This window comes from Poecilia reticulata, chromosome 9, assembly GCF_904066995.2.
Source record: "Poecilia reticulata chromosome 9, P_reticulata-male-v2, whole genome shotgun sequence".
Classification (NCBI taxonomy): Eukaryota; Metazoa; Chordata; class Actinopteri; order Cyprinodontiformes; family Poeciliidae; genus Poecilia; species Poecilia reticulata.
The window spans coordinates 2544688-2564116 of record NC_088838.1 but is presented as its reverse complement, the minus strand read 5'-3'; the positions used below and the strand labels follow the sequence as shown (position 1 = coordinate 2564116).

At 38.1% G+C, this 19429-nt stretch overlaps 1 protein-coding gene across 6 annotated transcripts; it reads left to right on the top strand.

Annotated features, from left to right (window-relative positions):
• Positions 1–761: 761 nt before the first annotated feature.
• noxa1 (NADPH oxidase activator 1) lies at positions 762–18551 on the top strand. Of its 6 annotated transcripts, none has more exons than XM_081611216.1 (16): positions 762–864; positions 2114–2302; positions 3067–3149; positions 4391–4499; positions 5739–5879; positions 9364–9471; positions 10601–10660; positions 10744–10781; positions 10891–11029; positions 11824–11886; positions 12048–12135; positions 14149–14255; positions 16042–16202; positions 16309–16417; positions 17701–17824; positions 17934–18551. In XM_081611216.1, the coding sequence occupies exons 2-16, from the start codon at positions 2129–2131 to the stop codon at positions 18029–18031; spliced, it is 1602 nt and encodes a 533-aa protein (XP_081467342.1). In that variant the 5' UTR covers positions 762–864; positions 2114–2128; the 3' UTR covers positions 18032–18551. The 6 variants fall into 6 exon arrangements, with proteins under 6 accessions (XP_081467342.1, XP_081467341.1, XP_081467339.1 ...); XM_081611215.1 differs by having other exon boundaries at positions 12045–12135; XM_081611213.1 differs by having other exon boundaries at positions 12036–12135; positions 16045–16202.
• The last annotated feature ends 878 nt before the right edge of the window (positions 18552–19429 follow it).

The following is a 19429-nucleotide window of genomic DNA, read 5'->3' as shown; positions in this document are numbered from 1 at the left end:
CAAAAATCACATTTAAATCAAAAAGTTAATATTGTTGAGTATAAATAAAATATTGCTTCTTCATTGTGTATCTGTATTCTTTGAAAATTACATTCGGCACGTCCGCACTGCCAGGTCTGTTTAACAGAAGAATGTGAACACCTGGCAGTGAGGCTTGCTTGGCATTTTCTTTTTATCTCCCTGTGGTGGGCGGAGCCTGTTGCCTGTTGGATGCCGCTTTACCAGTGCAACAGGTTGGCCAACCAGTGAAAGCCCTGATCTGGGAAAACATACATTCTTTTCCTTGTGTCTGGTGAAGCGTTTGTCTTGATTCAGTTTATGGCTCACTTCTGGAAAGTACACTCATTTTTGTCCCTGACTTCCTCCTCAGAGACAAGCCCTTCATTGTGAGCTCAAAGGTTTGTCTGAGTCCTCTGTGAGTTCCCAGCAGAGCTATGATGTCAACTCACACAGTAATTACAGTCTCTACTGTAATGAAGAATAACATAGTGACTCTCCATAATTAGAATGGAAACAAAAACCTCTATTAACACCAGAGGTTAAGAAAGATGTTCATATGGATCTGTTGCAGAACTGTCACAGCTTCTCAGGTCTACCAGCAGTTTGAATTTGAGGTGAAGTTTATTGTTACAGTTAGTTAATAATGTTGCTCACCAATGTGCTCACTTCTGTGTGTACGTGTGACATAAAGCAGGTGAATTCCACCACTGGTGTGTCTCCCTGTGGAATGTGGATGGAAGACTTCCTCGTAGGAGCTGGGTGGAGTCTAATGATGAGGCCAGTTTCTTTCCTCACACGTCCATCTGAGCACAGCAGACACCAGGACTGCCAGGACCATTTCAATCTCTCATTCTTATTTGAAAGGTGAGATTCACGGTGTGCTTGAGACTTTTTATTCTTGTGTTAACTGAGTTGAATGGGAGCTTTGCAGACAATGAATGACTTATTAGGACATATATTAGGAAATAGTCATTGAATGCCTCATATTCCTGGAATATGAGGTACTTCAGGAAAACTATTAAGAATTTATTATCTTAGAAGAATACCAACAGACTGATTTCATTTCTAATTTAAATTTCCTAAACTTGAAGCTGTTTTTGAATGGTTGGTTTTTGCTTTTCTCCTTTTTATCACATGCTGATGATAAGCTCTATTAGTGAACTACTTAGAAGTTTAGCCATGCTTGGTGTAGATTCTCAGGATTGGAACCCTGAGCTTTGAACAGTTGGACTTCTGTTTTTGTTCAATGTCTTACTACTCATCTGCAGGCTGCTTTAGTGCTGATACTGTGGTGGGACTTTATTTGGACCAACCCACACATCCTTATATCTCAAGAAAATAGAAATATGTTCTCAACGACTGTCTTGGTGAAACATGGAACTGAATTTCTTCACATTTTGCTTAGGGTGGAGACATTTGTTTTACAAACGACGCAGGGGGAGAGCAGGTTGTGTTGGTTTCACAGAAATTCTCTGTGGAATTAATCTATGTATTTTTATATTAACTTAGAAACCTGAAACTCCTGACTCAGCTTTCTGTTTGACAGGTGGAACATCTTTTTAGTGTTTAATAGTGAATAGACAGGAAAAACCAGCTTGGTTAACTTTCAAGTGCTTAATATCAAATGGAATCTGGCTGCCACAACCTGGGCAGTTTTATTCCTTCAGCTGTTCCCAGATAAACCCCAAGTGTAACCGTCTCAAACTTACAGCATTTTCCAACTTATTAAATATACCTTTACTAAGCGCTGACTAAATGCTTTATTAGGCATTTATTGACCCTATAGACAAACACATTTATGATTTCTTATTGTAATTACACAGAAACATCTTATTTTTATGGTGGTTCTATTTTTTGCGTTGGGGTTGCAAATAACACGGGGACATTTTGAGGTGGACAATGTGACTCTTTAACTACACTGGAGAATTTTTGAACTATTCAAAGTTTAGGATCACATATACATATCAGAAAAGCAGTAATTAATTCAACTCTTGAAATTGCACATGAAAGTTAAATGAAACATTCTTTTTAGACTGGATGCCAGAATGTGAAAATAATTTAAAACCAAAGAAACACAAAGATATGTATTAATGTGTGCTTTTCCTTGGTCCAGTCTCTGCTGTCCAGAATGCCTTACACCGAGTTGCTGCGGCTCTGGAATGAATCTGTGCAGGCAGTGGATGCCAAAGACTGGGAAGGAGCTCTGGCAAAGCTCCAGCAGATCCCGGAGCAGACGTCTCGCACACACTTCAACGCCGCCTCGGCCCACCTGGCTCTGGGACAGATGGACATGGCTCTCAGGGTTTGTGTCAACAGCATTCACAAGTATTACCTTAACTGTCAGTCTAACACTACAACATTACATATTTGGTCAGAATGTGAACCATAGCCTGTACATTTCAAAGCAACAGAGAAGAGCATCAGATGAAAGCAGCTGATCAGCAGCTAACGCTGTGCAGGCAGCAAAAAACAATATGTGACATTCGGCATCGCAATGTTAAAACATTGGAAACATACGCAACAGGACTAATAGGGAATACAAAATTGGTCGAGAAAAACTAGATTTACTAAATCTTCATGCAAGATGTTTTTCATGTTCTACATTTTAATCTAATCTTTTTAAACTATCTTTTAATTCCAGAAAGCAGGACCATCAGGCCAGTCCTGGTTTCTTCCTTTTATCACTAAATTTATTGATAATGTTTTATTTATAACATTGACACTTTCTTAATTCATTTTCTACTCTTTTGTTGTTTTTTATTACTTGTGCAGCACTTCAGCTGCCCTTTGGTTTAAAACAGTATATAGATAAATAGATGACCATGATGATTTTTGATTTCCTTAAAACATTTTTCTATAAAGGGAAAGATAATTTGCTGAACACATATAAAAAAGTGTCTGAAAATTGTATTTTATTAATCAAATGTTCAAGGAAAATTTGAAAGCAAAGAGGCTAGCACTAATGAGTGCAAAATTCTCCTGAAACCTAAAGAGGCATCTGGTGGGTTGATCCCTGAACCCTGATTAAAAAAATCTAACTTGTTCTATTCCATCTGTTATGTTCAGTGTTTAGACCTCACCATTGCCAAGGATGAGCGGCTTGCTGTTGCCTTCTTCCAGAGAGCGGCCGTGATGCTGCAGATGGACAGGTTGGTCTCCTGAGGCTTCACAAACACCTGCAGCTACTATAAAGCTTCGTTACTGAGAAGGAATTAAACTTCACTAAAGATATAATACTTTAGAGCAGTGGTCCCCAAAGTATGGCCCGCGGGCCAGATCCGGCCCGCCTCCACAATTGTCCGGCCCCCTGAACAATACCAGAGAGCTTTCAGATTTTTTTCATATTTTCCGGACTGTAAGCCGTTTACATGTGGATTTTTCCACCAAAGGGCTCTTTAGCAGGAAGTGAATCATTGGAAGTCAAAATTGGAAATGAAAGAAGAAAGCGCCCATTAAAACGGAATTAGGTTTTAATAGGGAATTGAAATTTGAGAATGTTGTTGATCAGTTAAATAGCATTGAGGGGAGAAAGAAGATTTTTCGTTTTTTAAATAATCCTGGGATTATTATGAGTAATTTGAGGAATAATTGCTCTACTGCAACATTATTGTTGCAGTAGAGCAACAATAATGGATGCAAGTTGCCGTTGAAATCTAAAGAAGAAGAAGAAGAATGCGCCTATTTTCATTTAGCACATGCTAGTAGCAACACGAAGGATCAGCACTTTTACTGTTACAGTTACCTTTCGGAAACTACCGTAATCAGTTCAGTTAAATCTAATCTTGGCACCTTTTTTTTCAACCGTAATAAATGTGATATTCAATTGACCTGTTATGACTCAAATTTTGGGTGTCCGCCCCCCTCTGCTGCTGCCGCATCTGTGGAAAACCTGGAGCGGCAGAGATATCTGCGGCTTATATGTGTATGTTTACTGGGGTTTTTTTGTTGTTTTTCTTAACTTTGGGGTTGTGGCTTATAGTTCGGTGCGGCTCATAGTTCGGAAAATAGGGACTGTAATCCTTCCTGGATTTTTTCTGTGAAGAACCCAGAAAATGTTATTTGATTATGCTTTCTGGAAAACAATACATTTTTACATTTAGGCACTCCTACAATCGTCACACTTTTTCTGTCACAAACTGACTCCGGCCCCCACCAGTGAAGGGAAAAGTTATGTGGCCCTCACAGGAAAAGGTTTGGGGACCCCTGCTTTAGAGGTAGAATGAGAGAAAATAAACCAAGACATTTACAGTAACTCCACTCACTGAAACAAATGACAAGTCTTTGTGCTTGTGTGGGCTTCTTTAGAGACTTGTTAACCAGGCTTTAAGTTTGACCCGTGTATCAGATGACAACTATTCATCCATTCCTCTGTGCATGCTGCACTGTCCAGGTTGGAGGAGGCTCTGTCAGACTGTATCTGGGCGCAGGAGCACATGAGAGGGAACGCCGTCATTGACTACAGACAGCTGGGACTGAGATACAAACTCTACTACTGGCAGGTCTGAAAGTCAGACTTGTGCATACACAAAAACATACGCTTGTCTCGCCATCCATTGACTTCCATTCATTTCTACAACCTAACCTTAACCAAAACTCAATTCACACCTTAGTCCTAAACCCAAAAACAGCATTTCCCCTTGTGAGGACCAGGCTGGTTCCCATAAGGAGCAGTGAGTCCCCACAACATGTCGACGCCTGTGTTCATGTTTTAGTCTTTGTAATAGAATTATTGAAAAAGGAAGACAGGATGTGTATTTCTTCATCAGATGTCCCTCTCCCTGCACAGAGGGTGCTAGTGGCAGGTAATGAGTGATGACCTTCTGTACTGCTCCTCAGTCGTGAAACACTCTGTGCTACAAGTATGTTTTCTGTTTTCTCAAACTCAAAGTTTATGGATATAACACATTTACAACAACCTCATCTGACCAAACTGCTTCACAGCAATCACAATATCACAGGTAGATAAAAGACAAAACAAGAAATAAAATTAACTGTGATAATATAATAGTAATAAAACATTAATAAAATTGGCAGTAAAATACCAAAAATAATAATATAAATAAAAGCCAAGACTTGCTTAATTTTAAGTGCAGGGATTTTGCAAAAAAAAAAAAAAAATATATATATATATATATATATATATATATACTATTATCTCCCCTTTTCCTTTTTTCCCCCTGTGTTGTGTTGTCCATTATGGTAAACAGTTTGAGAAATCTTTTTAAGATTTTATGTCCGAATGCTGGGAGGTTGAGCTCATCATTCCAGAGATCGGCCAGGTGCTATAAGGGGACTATTGTTTTGGACAAAAAAACAGATGCTGCCTCATGCGTCCATAGAAAACTCTCCAGATTCATGCAGAGGTCTATCTAAGAGCAAAGTCCTCAGTACAGTGACATTCAAGCATAAACCAGTGTAATACTATCATATATGTAAGTCCTCTGTAGGCATAATCATTATTCCAGTCATCTTGACGGCTGCTGGAAAAGTAAAATGTTTTTCTGTCACTGTTTACAGTTCAGATTTCCCTGTGGAGTAGGAACTGCTGTGCAAAGCTGTTTTTGTTCCAAAACCACAAAGTGAATTTACCAGGAAAGACATATCAGAGTAATCACATCAATGATATTTGCTGCTGTGAATTATGCTGTATATTATCTCAGAGAGATTTACACACCCGGAAAATAAAATCAATATTTAAGTGATGGAACTGAAATTTGTTGTTGTAATTTGTTCCCTAGATATTATATAATGCAGCAGCTGCGTATTGTCGGATGGGCCAATGGGAGTCAGCCATGGACAAGCTGGTGTCAGCCACTCAGGACAGAGGACAAGGACGAGGACGAGGGGGAAATATTGAGGTGGCTTTGAAGGGCGTTGAAGTGAGTGCTGCAGTCTTTACTTCAGACCTGGGCATGAAACAGTTTACAGATTGGGGAAAAATTTGACCCACAAGGTTTATGTTGCATTTTAGCAGCATAGTCCATAGCCTCCATTAAAAGAGAAGAATGAGGTCTGGTTTCTATAAGGCAGTGGTCCCCAAACTTTTTCCTGTGAGGGCCACATAACTTTTCCCTTCTCTGGTGGGTGACCGGAGTCAGTTTGTAACAGAAAAAGTGTTACACGTTTATCACCTGCGCTGCCGGAAATTGTTGAGGGGGGGCGATGCGCGTTTCTTGATTGATTTTTACCCAGAAACCACACGGGCAAAAACCGTTAGTGAAACAGTCCCTGGGACTGACTGGTATATATTCCATTGAGGGAATATGAATTCCTCATATGTTAAGCTGCTACTTACAGGCATTGCTTCGAAGAATTCAACCTGGAATGCGGCGTTCATAACAAACACCTGTTTATCTGCTCTACCGCTAGCAAATAACCGTACTGATTAAATAACATAAAAGTCAAGCAGTCCCTGGTGGTTGAAGATATGATAATAAATAAAAACCCACATATAAACCGGAAAATACAATATATGAAAACAAATCTGAATGCTGTCTGGTATTGTTCAGGGGGCCGAACCAAATGTGGAGGCGGACCGTAGTTTGGGGACCACTGAGGGTTTCCCCCACTGTATTATAAGCCTGGTGGCCCGCCAGGCTAAGTGTTGCTTGTTTTTGTTTTTAGAAAATAACAATATTAATAATTATTCAATTATTAAATTTTTTTAATAAGTTGGACAGAAGACATGTTGCACTGAGTGAAGTATTCCAATAGATTGGTTTATAGTTGATGCATTTAACAGACCACAAAACCGGAAGCGTGGACTGGCACCTCTGTGGGTTGCTTCGCGCTGTCGCTGCTTGCATGCTTGAAGTTTACCTTAGCGCAGATCGCGCGCGCCTCCTGGGCACAAGCTGACCTGTATGGATATTTACATCAGGACTTATGTTTCTTTGCAGAAATTTTCATCAAGGTAGCAGTCAAAATTAAAAACCATCACGTTAGCTCTGTTCTTGCATCTCTATGATATAACCTTTCAGATCGAGGTGAGCCAGCGGTGAGAATGATTTATATGTGAAGAAAGAATTATGTGTGTGTGTGCGTTTACATTCAAGGGCACCTGCAGGATGTAATCAAATGGTTCGGACAAAACCGCCATTGCACCTGATCCATCCCCAACACCCATAAACGCACAAACCTAGCCCACACTAATATGCCACATGAACGCGATGCACATGGCACAGAAACCACAGATCAGATCCACACAAGGCCCAACTGTCGCGCACGACGCGACTCACACAAACTTATATGCCCGCATAGCTTAAAAAAAAAAATGATTCTTGAGAATAGGGACAAAATGGGTTTTAATTTTCCCATAATTTTTTTTTGTTATTTCTCAAACTTTTTTATGCAAATATGACAAATGATGTTTTGGAAATGTAAAGATGCTAAGGTACAGGCTCTCAGTTGCAACATTTTAAAAAAAAATTACATTTTTAATCGACCTGACCCAGAACTTTGTCATCACCATCTGACAAGAATAATAAATATTATTTAAAACAAAAAACAACAAAAGTCCATCTGACGGAGTTGACACTGCATGACGGAGTTGACACAGAACTGAAGGTGGTGACAAACTAGTGAGTAAAAAGAAAAACTTGATACATGTGAAGTAATGCAATTTATGTAAATTACATTAAAATGAATTAACTGCACATTTAAGTGAGATTTGACAATAATTTCACTGAAAGAGTCAGAAAAACTCTGATGGAGTTGACATCTGACGGAGTTGACAAAAAGCCAAACTGCCTCAATTTATATGATGTTATTCTGAAGGAGGCCATGCTGTAGTTCATCAGGTTTATGAAATCTTTACATTATACTAAAATTAAGCTTTTATTACATAAAATTTCATCAAAGTTTTGTAAATTCTCAGTTATGGTGTTGACACATCATGGTTGTGACAAACAACTTAGGAATAAAATAGAAGAAAAAACTAAAAAATAACTTAATCTAACCAGAGCTAATAATGCCTGATTTTTTTTTTTACATTCTTTTCATTTCTGACGGTGTTGACAAAAACTAGGGACAAATTTCAATGGAGTTGGAAAATATCTAAAAAAGATTTTTAATTCAATTTATCAATACCTTTATAATTATTTATATGACTACTTATACTTAATTGTCATAATATATAATTTTAGTATTTCTTTAATTGTTTTAAACTATTATAATGTATTGAGTTCTGCTCCTAGACAAGGGCTTTTACAGGCATCATCCACCGACTACAATGTTTAAAATAAAAAAATATTCAGCAAATACCTGGAAAATATACATTGTTGTGCTCACATGACCCAGGTTAGTTTAGTCAGATATTTGAAAAAATAATATTTTGTGTATATTTTATTCAAATTTTGTGCTTTATCCATAGGACCTGTTTTGTCCCTATTCTCAAGAATCACTGATATATATACTAAACAATAAAGAAAGGAAAGGAAAGTCTTCCCTTACCTGAGACTTCCATAGAAGGATGTCAAGCAACAATGTTTTCTTCTTTTCTACTCTTTATGACAAACGTTTTGAATAACTCTCCCAGTCTAGCGTGGCGAAGAACGCGAAAGATGTCACGGTCTGTCGATGGAGAATCGATGGGGTGACCCATCAGAGTTTCAGTTCCAGAAACCACACAAAAAAACAACTAGTGAAAGCGCACATGCAGGATGAAGAGCTCAGTTGGAGTTAATGCGACAACTCTCAGAACTGCGTCAGGGTTAAAAGTCAGGATATTTATTTTTAGCTGCATAGTCGCATTTAGTTCACAGAAACAGCGTCAAGCTGCCAAATACACAAAAGAAAACTGACCAATAACATTCAGGTTTAGGATGTATGTGCCCACGCACACAAATGTGGGCTACTACACAAAAGACCATTTTAATTTATTTTTTTCCCAAAATGTTAATAGCAAATGAAGAAAATAATATATATTTTATTTCATATTATATTTCAGACTGCAGACTGCAAGAGACATAAATGTCTCTGAGAGGTTCAAGAGACCAGAAAGCAAAAAGTTGGTCAGAGATTATAGGAAGAATTTATTTGCATGATACCGGCAGAATGCTTTTCCATGATTGCTGAGAATGGCATTAATCATTTTTAACATGCCATTTTTAATAATAAAATGTAAATGGACGTAAATAAATTATTTTAAAAAAATTAACACGACTGTCGTTTTTGAGATGTCTAATTTTCAGTCAGAACAAACTTCTTGGTGAAATGGGAAGAATAAGCCTAAGTCTGAAAGGGGTTCAAGAAATCTTGTGCTTAACTGCAGGCTTAAATAACTGTGCTTTGTATGTTATGATATTACATATTGACATTAGAATATTAGCACTGAACTGTCACTTCTTTGTGCTTTCACACTAGAGGAGGGAGGTCCTGGACCCTCTGCTGGTACCAGTGGGGTCGGTGTTTCGTCCCAGAAAACAAGAAATTGAGCAACTGCACCAAAGAGACTTCCTGGGGAAGGCGAAGGTGATGTGTCCTTCAGGGAATTACTTGAGATTCACAATCTGTCATCAATATAGATTACATTAGCTCCATTTGGAGTTTTCAGAGAGAATAAATAGCCCGATAGTAATCTGACTGGACAAGTGCAGCTGGGTCAGAGTTTATTTGTATTCAATTCATTACAATTCAATCAAATAGACACATTTAATGTTAAGTCAAATGCAGTTTAGAATGGTAGGTTGTACAAAGTTATCAATCAATCAAAGCATCAAGTCACTGGACACACATTACCAACCCATGGGGAAGAACTTTATTAACAGTGGAAAGGAACCACTCCCTTTTATCAGAAAACTGAATAAACTGGAATAGTTTCTCTGCTAAAGAAAAACTCAGTTCACAGAATTAATTACAGCAGCTGGTCTGTCAGGAGAAAAAACAGAACTGTGAGGCTAGTGCTACCAAGAGGCTAGTGCTACCGGGAGGCTAGTGCTACCAAGAGGCTAGTGCTACCAAGAGGGTAGTGCTACCAAGAGGGTAGTGCTACCGAGAGGCTAGTGCTACCGAGAGGCTAGTGCTACCGAGAGGCTAGTGCTACTAGCTTGTGCTGTGTATGGAGTGAAACAGATTAAGTATACATAAAGTATGAGGCTGGTCTAAATGTGAATGAAAAACTGAGTCCCAACAAGAACTCCAAGCCTTCAGTAAGCCTGGAAAACTGTTAATCAAGGAATCATCAAAATCTGTCAGCTTGGAAACCAAATATCAATAATAGATGTCTCCATACTCATAATATTAACTGTATATAACATACTGAGAATAACTAGAATATCTCAGCAACAGCAAGTTCAGCAGACACTTCCAACTAACTAGTTAGACTTTTTCAGTGGCAGAAGGGTCTATAGCATGTTCCCCATAGAAAAGCATTTAATAACTGTGCAATAATTAAATTATTTCCCGACCCCACTAAGGCAGTAAAGAAAATGGATGGAAAATATCAGATATTCATATATAGAAATGAAATTTTGCAGAAGTATAATTTCCAACATCTGAAAATATCAGATATTAATATACATATGTAGAAATAAGATTTTGCGGAAGTTTGGCTAGCTAGAGTTTCCTTCAGGATTTTTTACTTTTATGCTGTAATCTACAGGTGATATCTTCTATGATTCCTAATGATGATTTCGGAGGCTTTGAACCTCTGAGGCAGCAGGTAAGTGTGATCAGAATATCTTTATATCTGATGAGACTTCAGTCGGTCACTGAATCCATGTTCCACCTCTGCTTTCTGTGCAGAAGCCTGGTTTCTATGAGCCTAAGACAGATGGTGTCCAGTGAGTTTTCCATGATCCTGCAGGAAATACAACTGAGCATAATTCCACTTCAGAACAAAATAATTTAATAAATCAATCCTTGTGTGTGTGAATGTGTGTTGTGTGTTAGGGAGTCCCGATACATGCGTGTGCGGGCTCCTTACATGGCTCGGGGCCCAGGACAGCTGACCGTTCCCGGAGGCTCCGTGGTGTTTTTATTTGGAGAGGAGGACAGAGATGGAATGATCAATGTCATCCATGATGGACAGGTGAGGACAAATCCTTTATAGTCTGCAGGGTACTGGTAGTTTTTGCCTACTCAAAAATAAATTAGGCAATTCCATTAAATTCATTTCATTGGTATTGCGACATTTCATAACATATAACATCTCACATGTTCTAAAGATCATCACATTTTATTAAGCATTTAGAATTCAAAGTTGAAGCTGATTTTTATTGGTCAGATTAAAGGGCATAAAATATAATTAATAAAATAGCAACACAGATATTGATAGAGAAAGCACAGAACAATAGAAATATGTTCAACTTATTTTATTATCTATTAGTTTAACTTGAACCTTTTCTTCAAACGGACATCACAGATTAGAGCTACATCAAATCCTTTAAATGAAATAACAGCATGCAATGAATTATCATGCAGTCAATCCCCTTCAGCTGACTAAAGTTATTGTCAAACTCCAAAACAGATCATTTCAGACTGCAACAAAGTGAAACATTGCAGATGAAACATGCAAAAAGCTTCTCAGCAAAGGGTTAAAGTCCTTTAATGTTGATAAATATGTTTCCAGTACTTATTGAATGTGGTAAAAATAATGTTGGCAATACCTTTTTTAATAAAATGTAGATAGTCAAGCATTTTTCTATGTTTATGTTGCTTTTCTTTTTACATCATTTTACTGTCTTTAGAAACAAAAATTTTTTCCTGAATTAAGAAAAAAAAAACTACTTCAACCTTCATCTGCTGGGGGTGTGACTAATTCTGATCTTAACTGAATTTCTTGATTATTCTGGGCAGTTCAGAACTTTGTTCTTTTGCTTTCAGAGAGGACTGCTGCCAGTGTCGCTCCTTGAACCTGCAAAAGTCAAGAAATCTAAGACGGAGAATGTAAAGGTTTTACGTCCTATAAATGTCCATTAATACTCCAACAAGCATATTTCCTGCTCATTGCCCAGTAATTTATTGTAAACTTTCCAAGAATGTCTGTCACACAAAATAGTTAAACATATCAAGGTTTCCTGTTTTACTTAACTTAGTTTCTCCAGCAGCACGTCCCCAGTGGGATCCCCCTCCCTCCAGAACACAAGCCACCGAGTCGCCCAGAGACTCTGCCAAGATCTATGGTTCCTCCTCGAGGTAAAACTCATACTCCTGCTGGTCTTAGTTTGTAGCTCCTCTACTTTTTTGTCTCAGCCAGGTGTTTTCTATCTGAGGAAGCTCAGCTGATTGCATTAAGTCAGTGTCTGCACAGTGACTGCACATGTGATCTATGCATGTTCTTCCTTCATAACAAAAAGAAGCCTCCAGTATGATCGATCATCTGCTATGAGAGACTGGGAATTTGATATGACAGAGCAGACACAAAAAACACTGTTGCTCTGTCTATATTAAGGAAAAGTGAACCAAGTTAGTAGCAGCAGTAGCTCCTTTAATGGCTTCAAAGACAAAGTTAATCAAAGAGAGGGAGGGAGGGAGCATCAATGGAGAAGTATCTGCATAGAGAGCTATAACTCACCTGATGGTCAACTAATTGTAATTAGTTGGCCATCAGTGTTTCAGTGAAACAGAAACACTGTTATTACAGAAACAGTGAGAATCTGTTTCTGTAATAATCTCAGGATTATTCCTGAGAATAATCTGTCTCAGAAGAGACAGATTATTCAACACCAATTGTTGACCAACTAACTCCCAGCTTCCCCATCCCCACGCTGTCAACCACAGGATCTGAATATCAACAGGACCTATTACAAAACACCCATCAACCTCCACTACCCCCACTGTTCGCACATGACGCCAAACAGGCTAGTACTGCCTTTACCCAGTGGAGATTTAACTCCTTAGTTTTTCAATTCTGTGCTCCTCATCCATCGTTATCCTGCTGTAATCCAAATTTAAGTTGTTCGCAAAAATCTGTTTATTTTCTCCTCTGGGATGCCACTCATTAGAATATTGTTTTGTTTACTGTAATCTTCTACACTGTCTGATTTTGAATCCAAGACCAACATAGATTTAGTTAATGTCTGAATATCATTCAAACATATCATTTAGTTGAATCCATTATATATCTTGCTTTTATTTTTCGGTTCATCAACTTCCTTTTGAGTAAAGTGAAGTTTGTCTTCACTTCCTGCAGATCTTTCTTTAGCTCATCCATTCATTTGGTAACAGTGGTCATTATCAATTGTGTGAAGTTATTTCAACTCTTCTCTTGTTCTCTTTAAAGTGCCATCACTCTTTAGTTGAGTATTTGGGATTATATTACATTTAAATAAACACAGCCATGAAATTCAGACCAATCATACAATAGTGTTCATGGAGAGTGGGGAAAAATATTCCAAACAATATAGCAAAAGGTTGTGACATGAAGGGATGCACAACATGAAGCTTAGAACAAAATGATGCGATTTTTGTCACACAGCGATTACAATGAGAACTGATTTTTGCGGTTTGACTCTCCCATAAAAAGCCCTTAGGGGTGGATAAGCTGAGAGAAATGGGCAAGACCAAGAAGGGATTTCAAGGAATACAAGGAATTTAAAATGAGTAATAAAATGTATAGATAGGGGAAAAATTGTTAAAATCATGTCACAGGAACTTTTAATTTATTACATCACACTTTAACCTGACAAAAGCTCCACTGGCTTCCCATCACACATCACATCGACTACAAAATACTCCTCCTTACCTTCAAAGTTGTCCACAACCTCATATCTCAACCACATCCTTCATGCTGCTCCACCCATCAGATCCTCTTCCATGTAGATCTACCTTCAAAACTCGTCTGCTACTGTCTTATGTAAAGTTTTATATTATGTTCATTTTTATTAGGTTTTTTAAATATCGTGTCTATTTTTAAGTTTGATGATGCAAGGTGGCCTTGAGTGTCAAAAAGGGCACCTATAAATAAACTGCATTGTAAAGCGGCAGTGCAGAGCCTCAGGACTGAACTGTGTTTTGGTTATGCAAGAGAAATGACTGTAACCAAAACACAGAACGGTTAAAAAAAGCTCCATGTTTCTGATACTTGTATTAGAGCTGCTTCCTGAGGGCGAACCCTACAACAACAACGCTTTACATTTAGTTTATTTTAACATCCATGCCCATGAAAAGACCTGCTGTCAGACTGATTTTACCTTATTTTCTCTGCAGTGAGTCCATCCACAGAAACTCCACATCCATCCTACAACAATGCCACCCACACACAGCCACCAGCCTCAGGGCCCCCCAGGTACACGGCCAACGCAGCAAGCAACAAGGTAGCACACACACACACACACACACACACACACACACACACACGCACACACACGCACACCCACACGCACACACACACACACACACACACAAATGTACTAATGACTTAGCTCGCCTTTACTTTGTGTCTGATCTCATAAGAATGTATTTTTGCTGACTTGAGAAGAACTTGTTTTTTCAGAGAGAATCTCAGGCTGAGAAATACTGATAATTATGTCACAGAAATGTTTAGTAAAGCCAGAGATACTACAGGTCAATTCCATTTTTTCTATGTGACTTGAATAGACTCACTTTTAGGGGATTTTTTCTTATATCCTAATTGTTTAATTGAAAAAAAAGTCTAGAACCTGAACACAGGGTGCTGTGTAACCATCACAACTGAATCAGTATGTGAGGCGATCAGAGGTGTTTAAGGTCAGAGGAGGAAGCCGAGGAGCCTCTTTGTTGTCGTTTTTGCTGTAGAAATTGTATTACAGTATGAATAGATAAGAAGGCTACTATTCATTCTAGAGTCATGGGGTAAACTAGTCAGTATGATGCAACTGTGATCAGTCAATTTTTTTGAGCTTCATATCATGTTATGTTATTCCATCATCAAAAACATACCTGGTTTTTTGCTTTGATTGTTTTATGCACGTTTGAGAAGATTAGTGGATTGAAGGATGCCTAATCGCTCCTCCTCATTGCTGCAGTTTTTGTAATTTCACAGAACACCTCTCCCTCCGTCTCTCACACTCAGCTACTTCAGACTGGCAGCAGCAATTAGCAAACACCTGGTGGAACTGTGAGTCTCCTGAGGTCATCATGCAAACTACTTCTCAGTCCAACGCTCCTAATGGTTGTAAACAGCATTATTGAGAAGTGCTGTTGTGATGGCATGCTGAAGGAAAATGTCAGAAAGAGCAGGAGTGTCTTAAAGGGAAAGAGACCAATTTCACGCAGTCAAATTGAGAAGTCTTTTAAGTTATGTTTAATGTATAGATCATCTTATAACAACTGAAGGTAACATATTAACTTGATTGTGGTATACATCAGCACTATGTGCCTGGAAAATACTTAATGCTGCCCCTTTAAGCATATAATTTAATCCTGTGTAACCCTCTGTGACTATGGAAAAAACATTCATAAATGCACAAAATTTAGTTTTGTTGGCAAAATGAACCAGACTGAGAAGTGCAATTTATCTGAGGTTGGGTTGGCAGCAAAAAACAACTAATGTTTGTGGTGTTCTATCACTGCACTGCCACAGCACCCTGGTTGATGCAGGATCTGTCCCTGGTGAAGCTTGCATCATGATGTCAGACGTAGGCTATGAATACAGCATTGAACTTAATTGTTTCAATGCCGCCAGTAAAAAGTTCCTTTAAGTTAAAGATTTGTAACTATTAAGTAAATTCACACAAAAAAGTAAACTGTCATCACTAAACCAAAAGAATTAAGTGAGATTAATGTAAATAAGTCCATAACATGAACTACAGCCCAAATACACTTTTTAGAGTGCATCTCTGCTCTTACATGGCGAAGTCAGACAGATGTCTGACTGGATTGTTGCGTGATTGTGTTCTTCACTTGAAGAAACAAGCGTTGGCCCGCTGAGCACTGCTAGGAAAACTGGGATGGTTTTTCTTAGTGCATTTAACATCCTTGTACCCAAGTGGGGTTTGTCATGGATAGAGAGAGTTATAAATGGTGAATAATAATGCACAAAAAGAAACATTTGATATCTTGATGTCTTTAAAACAGGCGTGCAAATATTCTAGTACTTTAGTTTCCGTCTGTTCCTCTCAGCAGGCTGGCTCCCCTCAGCGAGCAGAGGAGGGAACTGTGGTGGTGAAGGTTCACTACACCTACAACTTAGCTCTGTCCATCCCTCTGGACACACCTTACCATAAGCTGAAGGAGCGAATCGCAGAGAAAGTGGGCCAATCAGCATCTCAGCTGCGGCTGAGGTACGAACATTAAACAAATGTGTTTTTTCATCATTTATTGTGTTGTTTTCCTACGTTTCCTCTTCCATTTACAGCTTCCATGTTTTTCTCTATTTCTCTTCATCAGACATAAACAGTCTGGGTCCAGAGTTCTCTTGCCTCTGCCTGGAGAGGAGGAGTCGGGACGCACAGTTCAGGAAGTGGCAGAGGCTGGCAGAGTCACCCTGTGGTGCCAGGTAAAAGGATCGTAAACTTTATCACTTTGTCATGGTGGAAATGCTGGTGTTATGTCAAAATGTTATCTGGCATTTTTGTTAATATATAAAAAATATTAATATTTAAAAATACGTTTATAAGTATTTACTGTGGTATGAGTCATTCTCAAGCTGATTCCCACTGATTATCCTTCAAATGGCTTCTACTACTTGATTTGACTCCACTGGTGATAAATAAGTTCTCACCCTGAACAGGTTCATCAGAGCAGAAACCAAGTAATCATGTGAACAAAATGATCTTTCAGCCACTGAGGCCTGGTATAAACATATTTTAAAAATGTTGGCAGCACTGTATGTCCTATAAAGTACTGGAATCTTCATTATTCATGTTGAAAAGATCCTCACTAGATCTGCTTGACAGACCAAAATCAGGCAAATCAGGCCTTGACCAGAGAATTGGAGTCAGTGGTCAGCTAGGCAAAGTTCCAGTGTTTCCAAATAGAAAAATCAGAAGGTCAACCGTTTCTGACCATCTCCATCTGTCCATTTTTTAGAGTAATCGGACCAAACCCACTCCTCACTAGCAGCTCATTAAACCTGCTTCAATTCAACCCCGATTGTCAGATCAGGAGTTACAATATTCTCCAGTCAGATTATTCAAAAATAGAACTATTTCGTTAAAGCTATCATACTGACACGTGACGGTGTCAGCATCATGCTGTGGTGATGCTTACCTGCAGCAGGAACTGGGCAGCTGGTTCTCAGGCCTGAGAGGATCTGCAGAGGAAACAGAACCAAGAATAAGACTGGATTGATGCCAGTGGGGCTCCAACAACATATTCAGCCTTTTGGATCAATATCTATCTCCCTAAATATTTACATTTTTATAAAATGACCAAAATTCCCAGGGTCATGTTTTCACTTTGTCTTGTATGTAGATTTTCTTCAAAGAAGTTTTCTTCCTTCTTTTTAGAATATAGTTCTATATTCTAATTATTCTAATGATTAATATTACTATTAGTTATTAACTGACAATAATAATAAAGTTATTAAAATTATTAATATTCAAATCATTTTTATAAAGGTCTGGGATGCAACAAAATGTTGAAAAAGTGAAGGGCTGTAGATGGTGTCATTAGCCCTCCAATTAGCTGAAAACATGAGTTTGATTTTATGTAAATAAAAAAATCTGATTTGTTATTGTTTTTCTCAATGAATTCTCAAATGTTTTCCAGACTTGTATGTTGTCAATTTAACTACATTTTTCATGTAATACTTTATAAATTTGACATTGTTGCTTTTAGAGGGAAGACCCCCTGGCAAACCGTACTATCCTCTACCAGATGGTGGCGCTGTATGACTATGCTGCTGAGGGCCCTGAGGACTTAGAATTCAGTGAAGGAGACACCATTGACATCCTAACTGAAGGTGAGATACACACTAAGACAACCCTGTGGAGTAAAGTTGAATCCTGTTTTTATGTTTTTTCCTCCTCACTATTCAACACTCTGTGTTTCTTCTCCTTCCTCCCTTGCAGTAAACCAGGAATGGTTGGAGGGACACTGTGCAGGGAACATCGGCATCTTCCCGAGCTCCTTTGCCTACAAGGAGAACAAGAGCATCACTCAAGACTGAAAGTAGATGTTAATCAATGCAGTTGTCTCTAATAAACTCATAAACCTGTAAATAACAGGCCCCGTGCTAACTTCATGTTCAGTTCAATTATTTATGTCTAATATTGTGCAACTTTCTAACTGTGGTGGCCTCTGAGGCTCACTGAGAATCTGTACATCTTTAAATTAATTAATTCATTAATTAGATTAAATCTCAAGGTGATCAATATATGATGATCATAGTTTGTCTGAAGCAAACGTGTCACATGGTTGATACTCTGGAAAACAGACAGGTGAGCCCACATGTCCATCCCTGTTATCTATGGGATGGACAAAGATAACAGGGATCTATGTCCATCCCTATATAACCTATATAAACAATAGGTTTATATTAAACCTATTGTACAGTTTCCTTCATTGAAATTACACTACTGAAAACTCAAATCATTAGGTATTTTCTCAGTTTTAAGTCATGTGAGTCAATGTGTTTGGATGTTGTTGTTTTTTTTCTGAAAAATATTAAACTTGTCTGAGAAACTTCATTATCTTCTGTTTCTTTAGAAACAGATATTTAACACAGGTTGCTATACTTTCAAATTCTCCAGTCTAATTTGCTGCTCTAACTGAACATTTATTTTGTGTTTTTTTCTCACTGAAGATGGAGAGCTATCATTTTTTACTTACAGAGGTCCCTAGGGCTCAGATGAAAAATAAATATACTAAGCATGTTACATTTTAGCTTTGAAGCCAGTCTAATCATCAGTATACTTGAAGTGTGTTATTTTGGAACACCTAATTTTTTACTTAGTGCATTTTAATAGTAATTAAATTGCAGAAAATTACAATTTAAAGTGTACTAAGTGTACTACAATATGCTTTTTTGGAACAACTAGAGTTATACTTCGGATACTTTAAGAATATGGCTTTTTATGTAATATAAATGTGCTTATTTGGTATATCTTAAGTGTACTATTTTTGTGATCGAATTACATTTAAAATATATTTAACATGTGTTTTAAGTATAGGCATTGCATGTTTTGCATTAGTTGTTGGTAATCTGAATGGTTTAAAGTGAAGTTTCATCTCTTTCTTACACAAACAGACAGCAGAACATGCAGTGAATAAATCGATTTTCCATCAGTTTTTTTGCACCAAAGAGTTAAGAATTTATAAACACATTTTTACTGAGGCTCTTTAAATGTGTATATATATGAAAGTTTAAATTGACATTTGTGGCTACATACATACATACAAGTGGAGGAGTTTAAGTATCTGGGGATCTTGTTCACGAATGAGGGAAGAAGGGAGCGGGAGATCGACAGGCGGATTGGGGCAGCGTCTACTGTGAAGCGGGCGCTGTACCGGTCCGTCGTGGTGAAGAGAGAGCTGAGCCAAAAAGCGAAGCTCTCAATTTACCGGT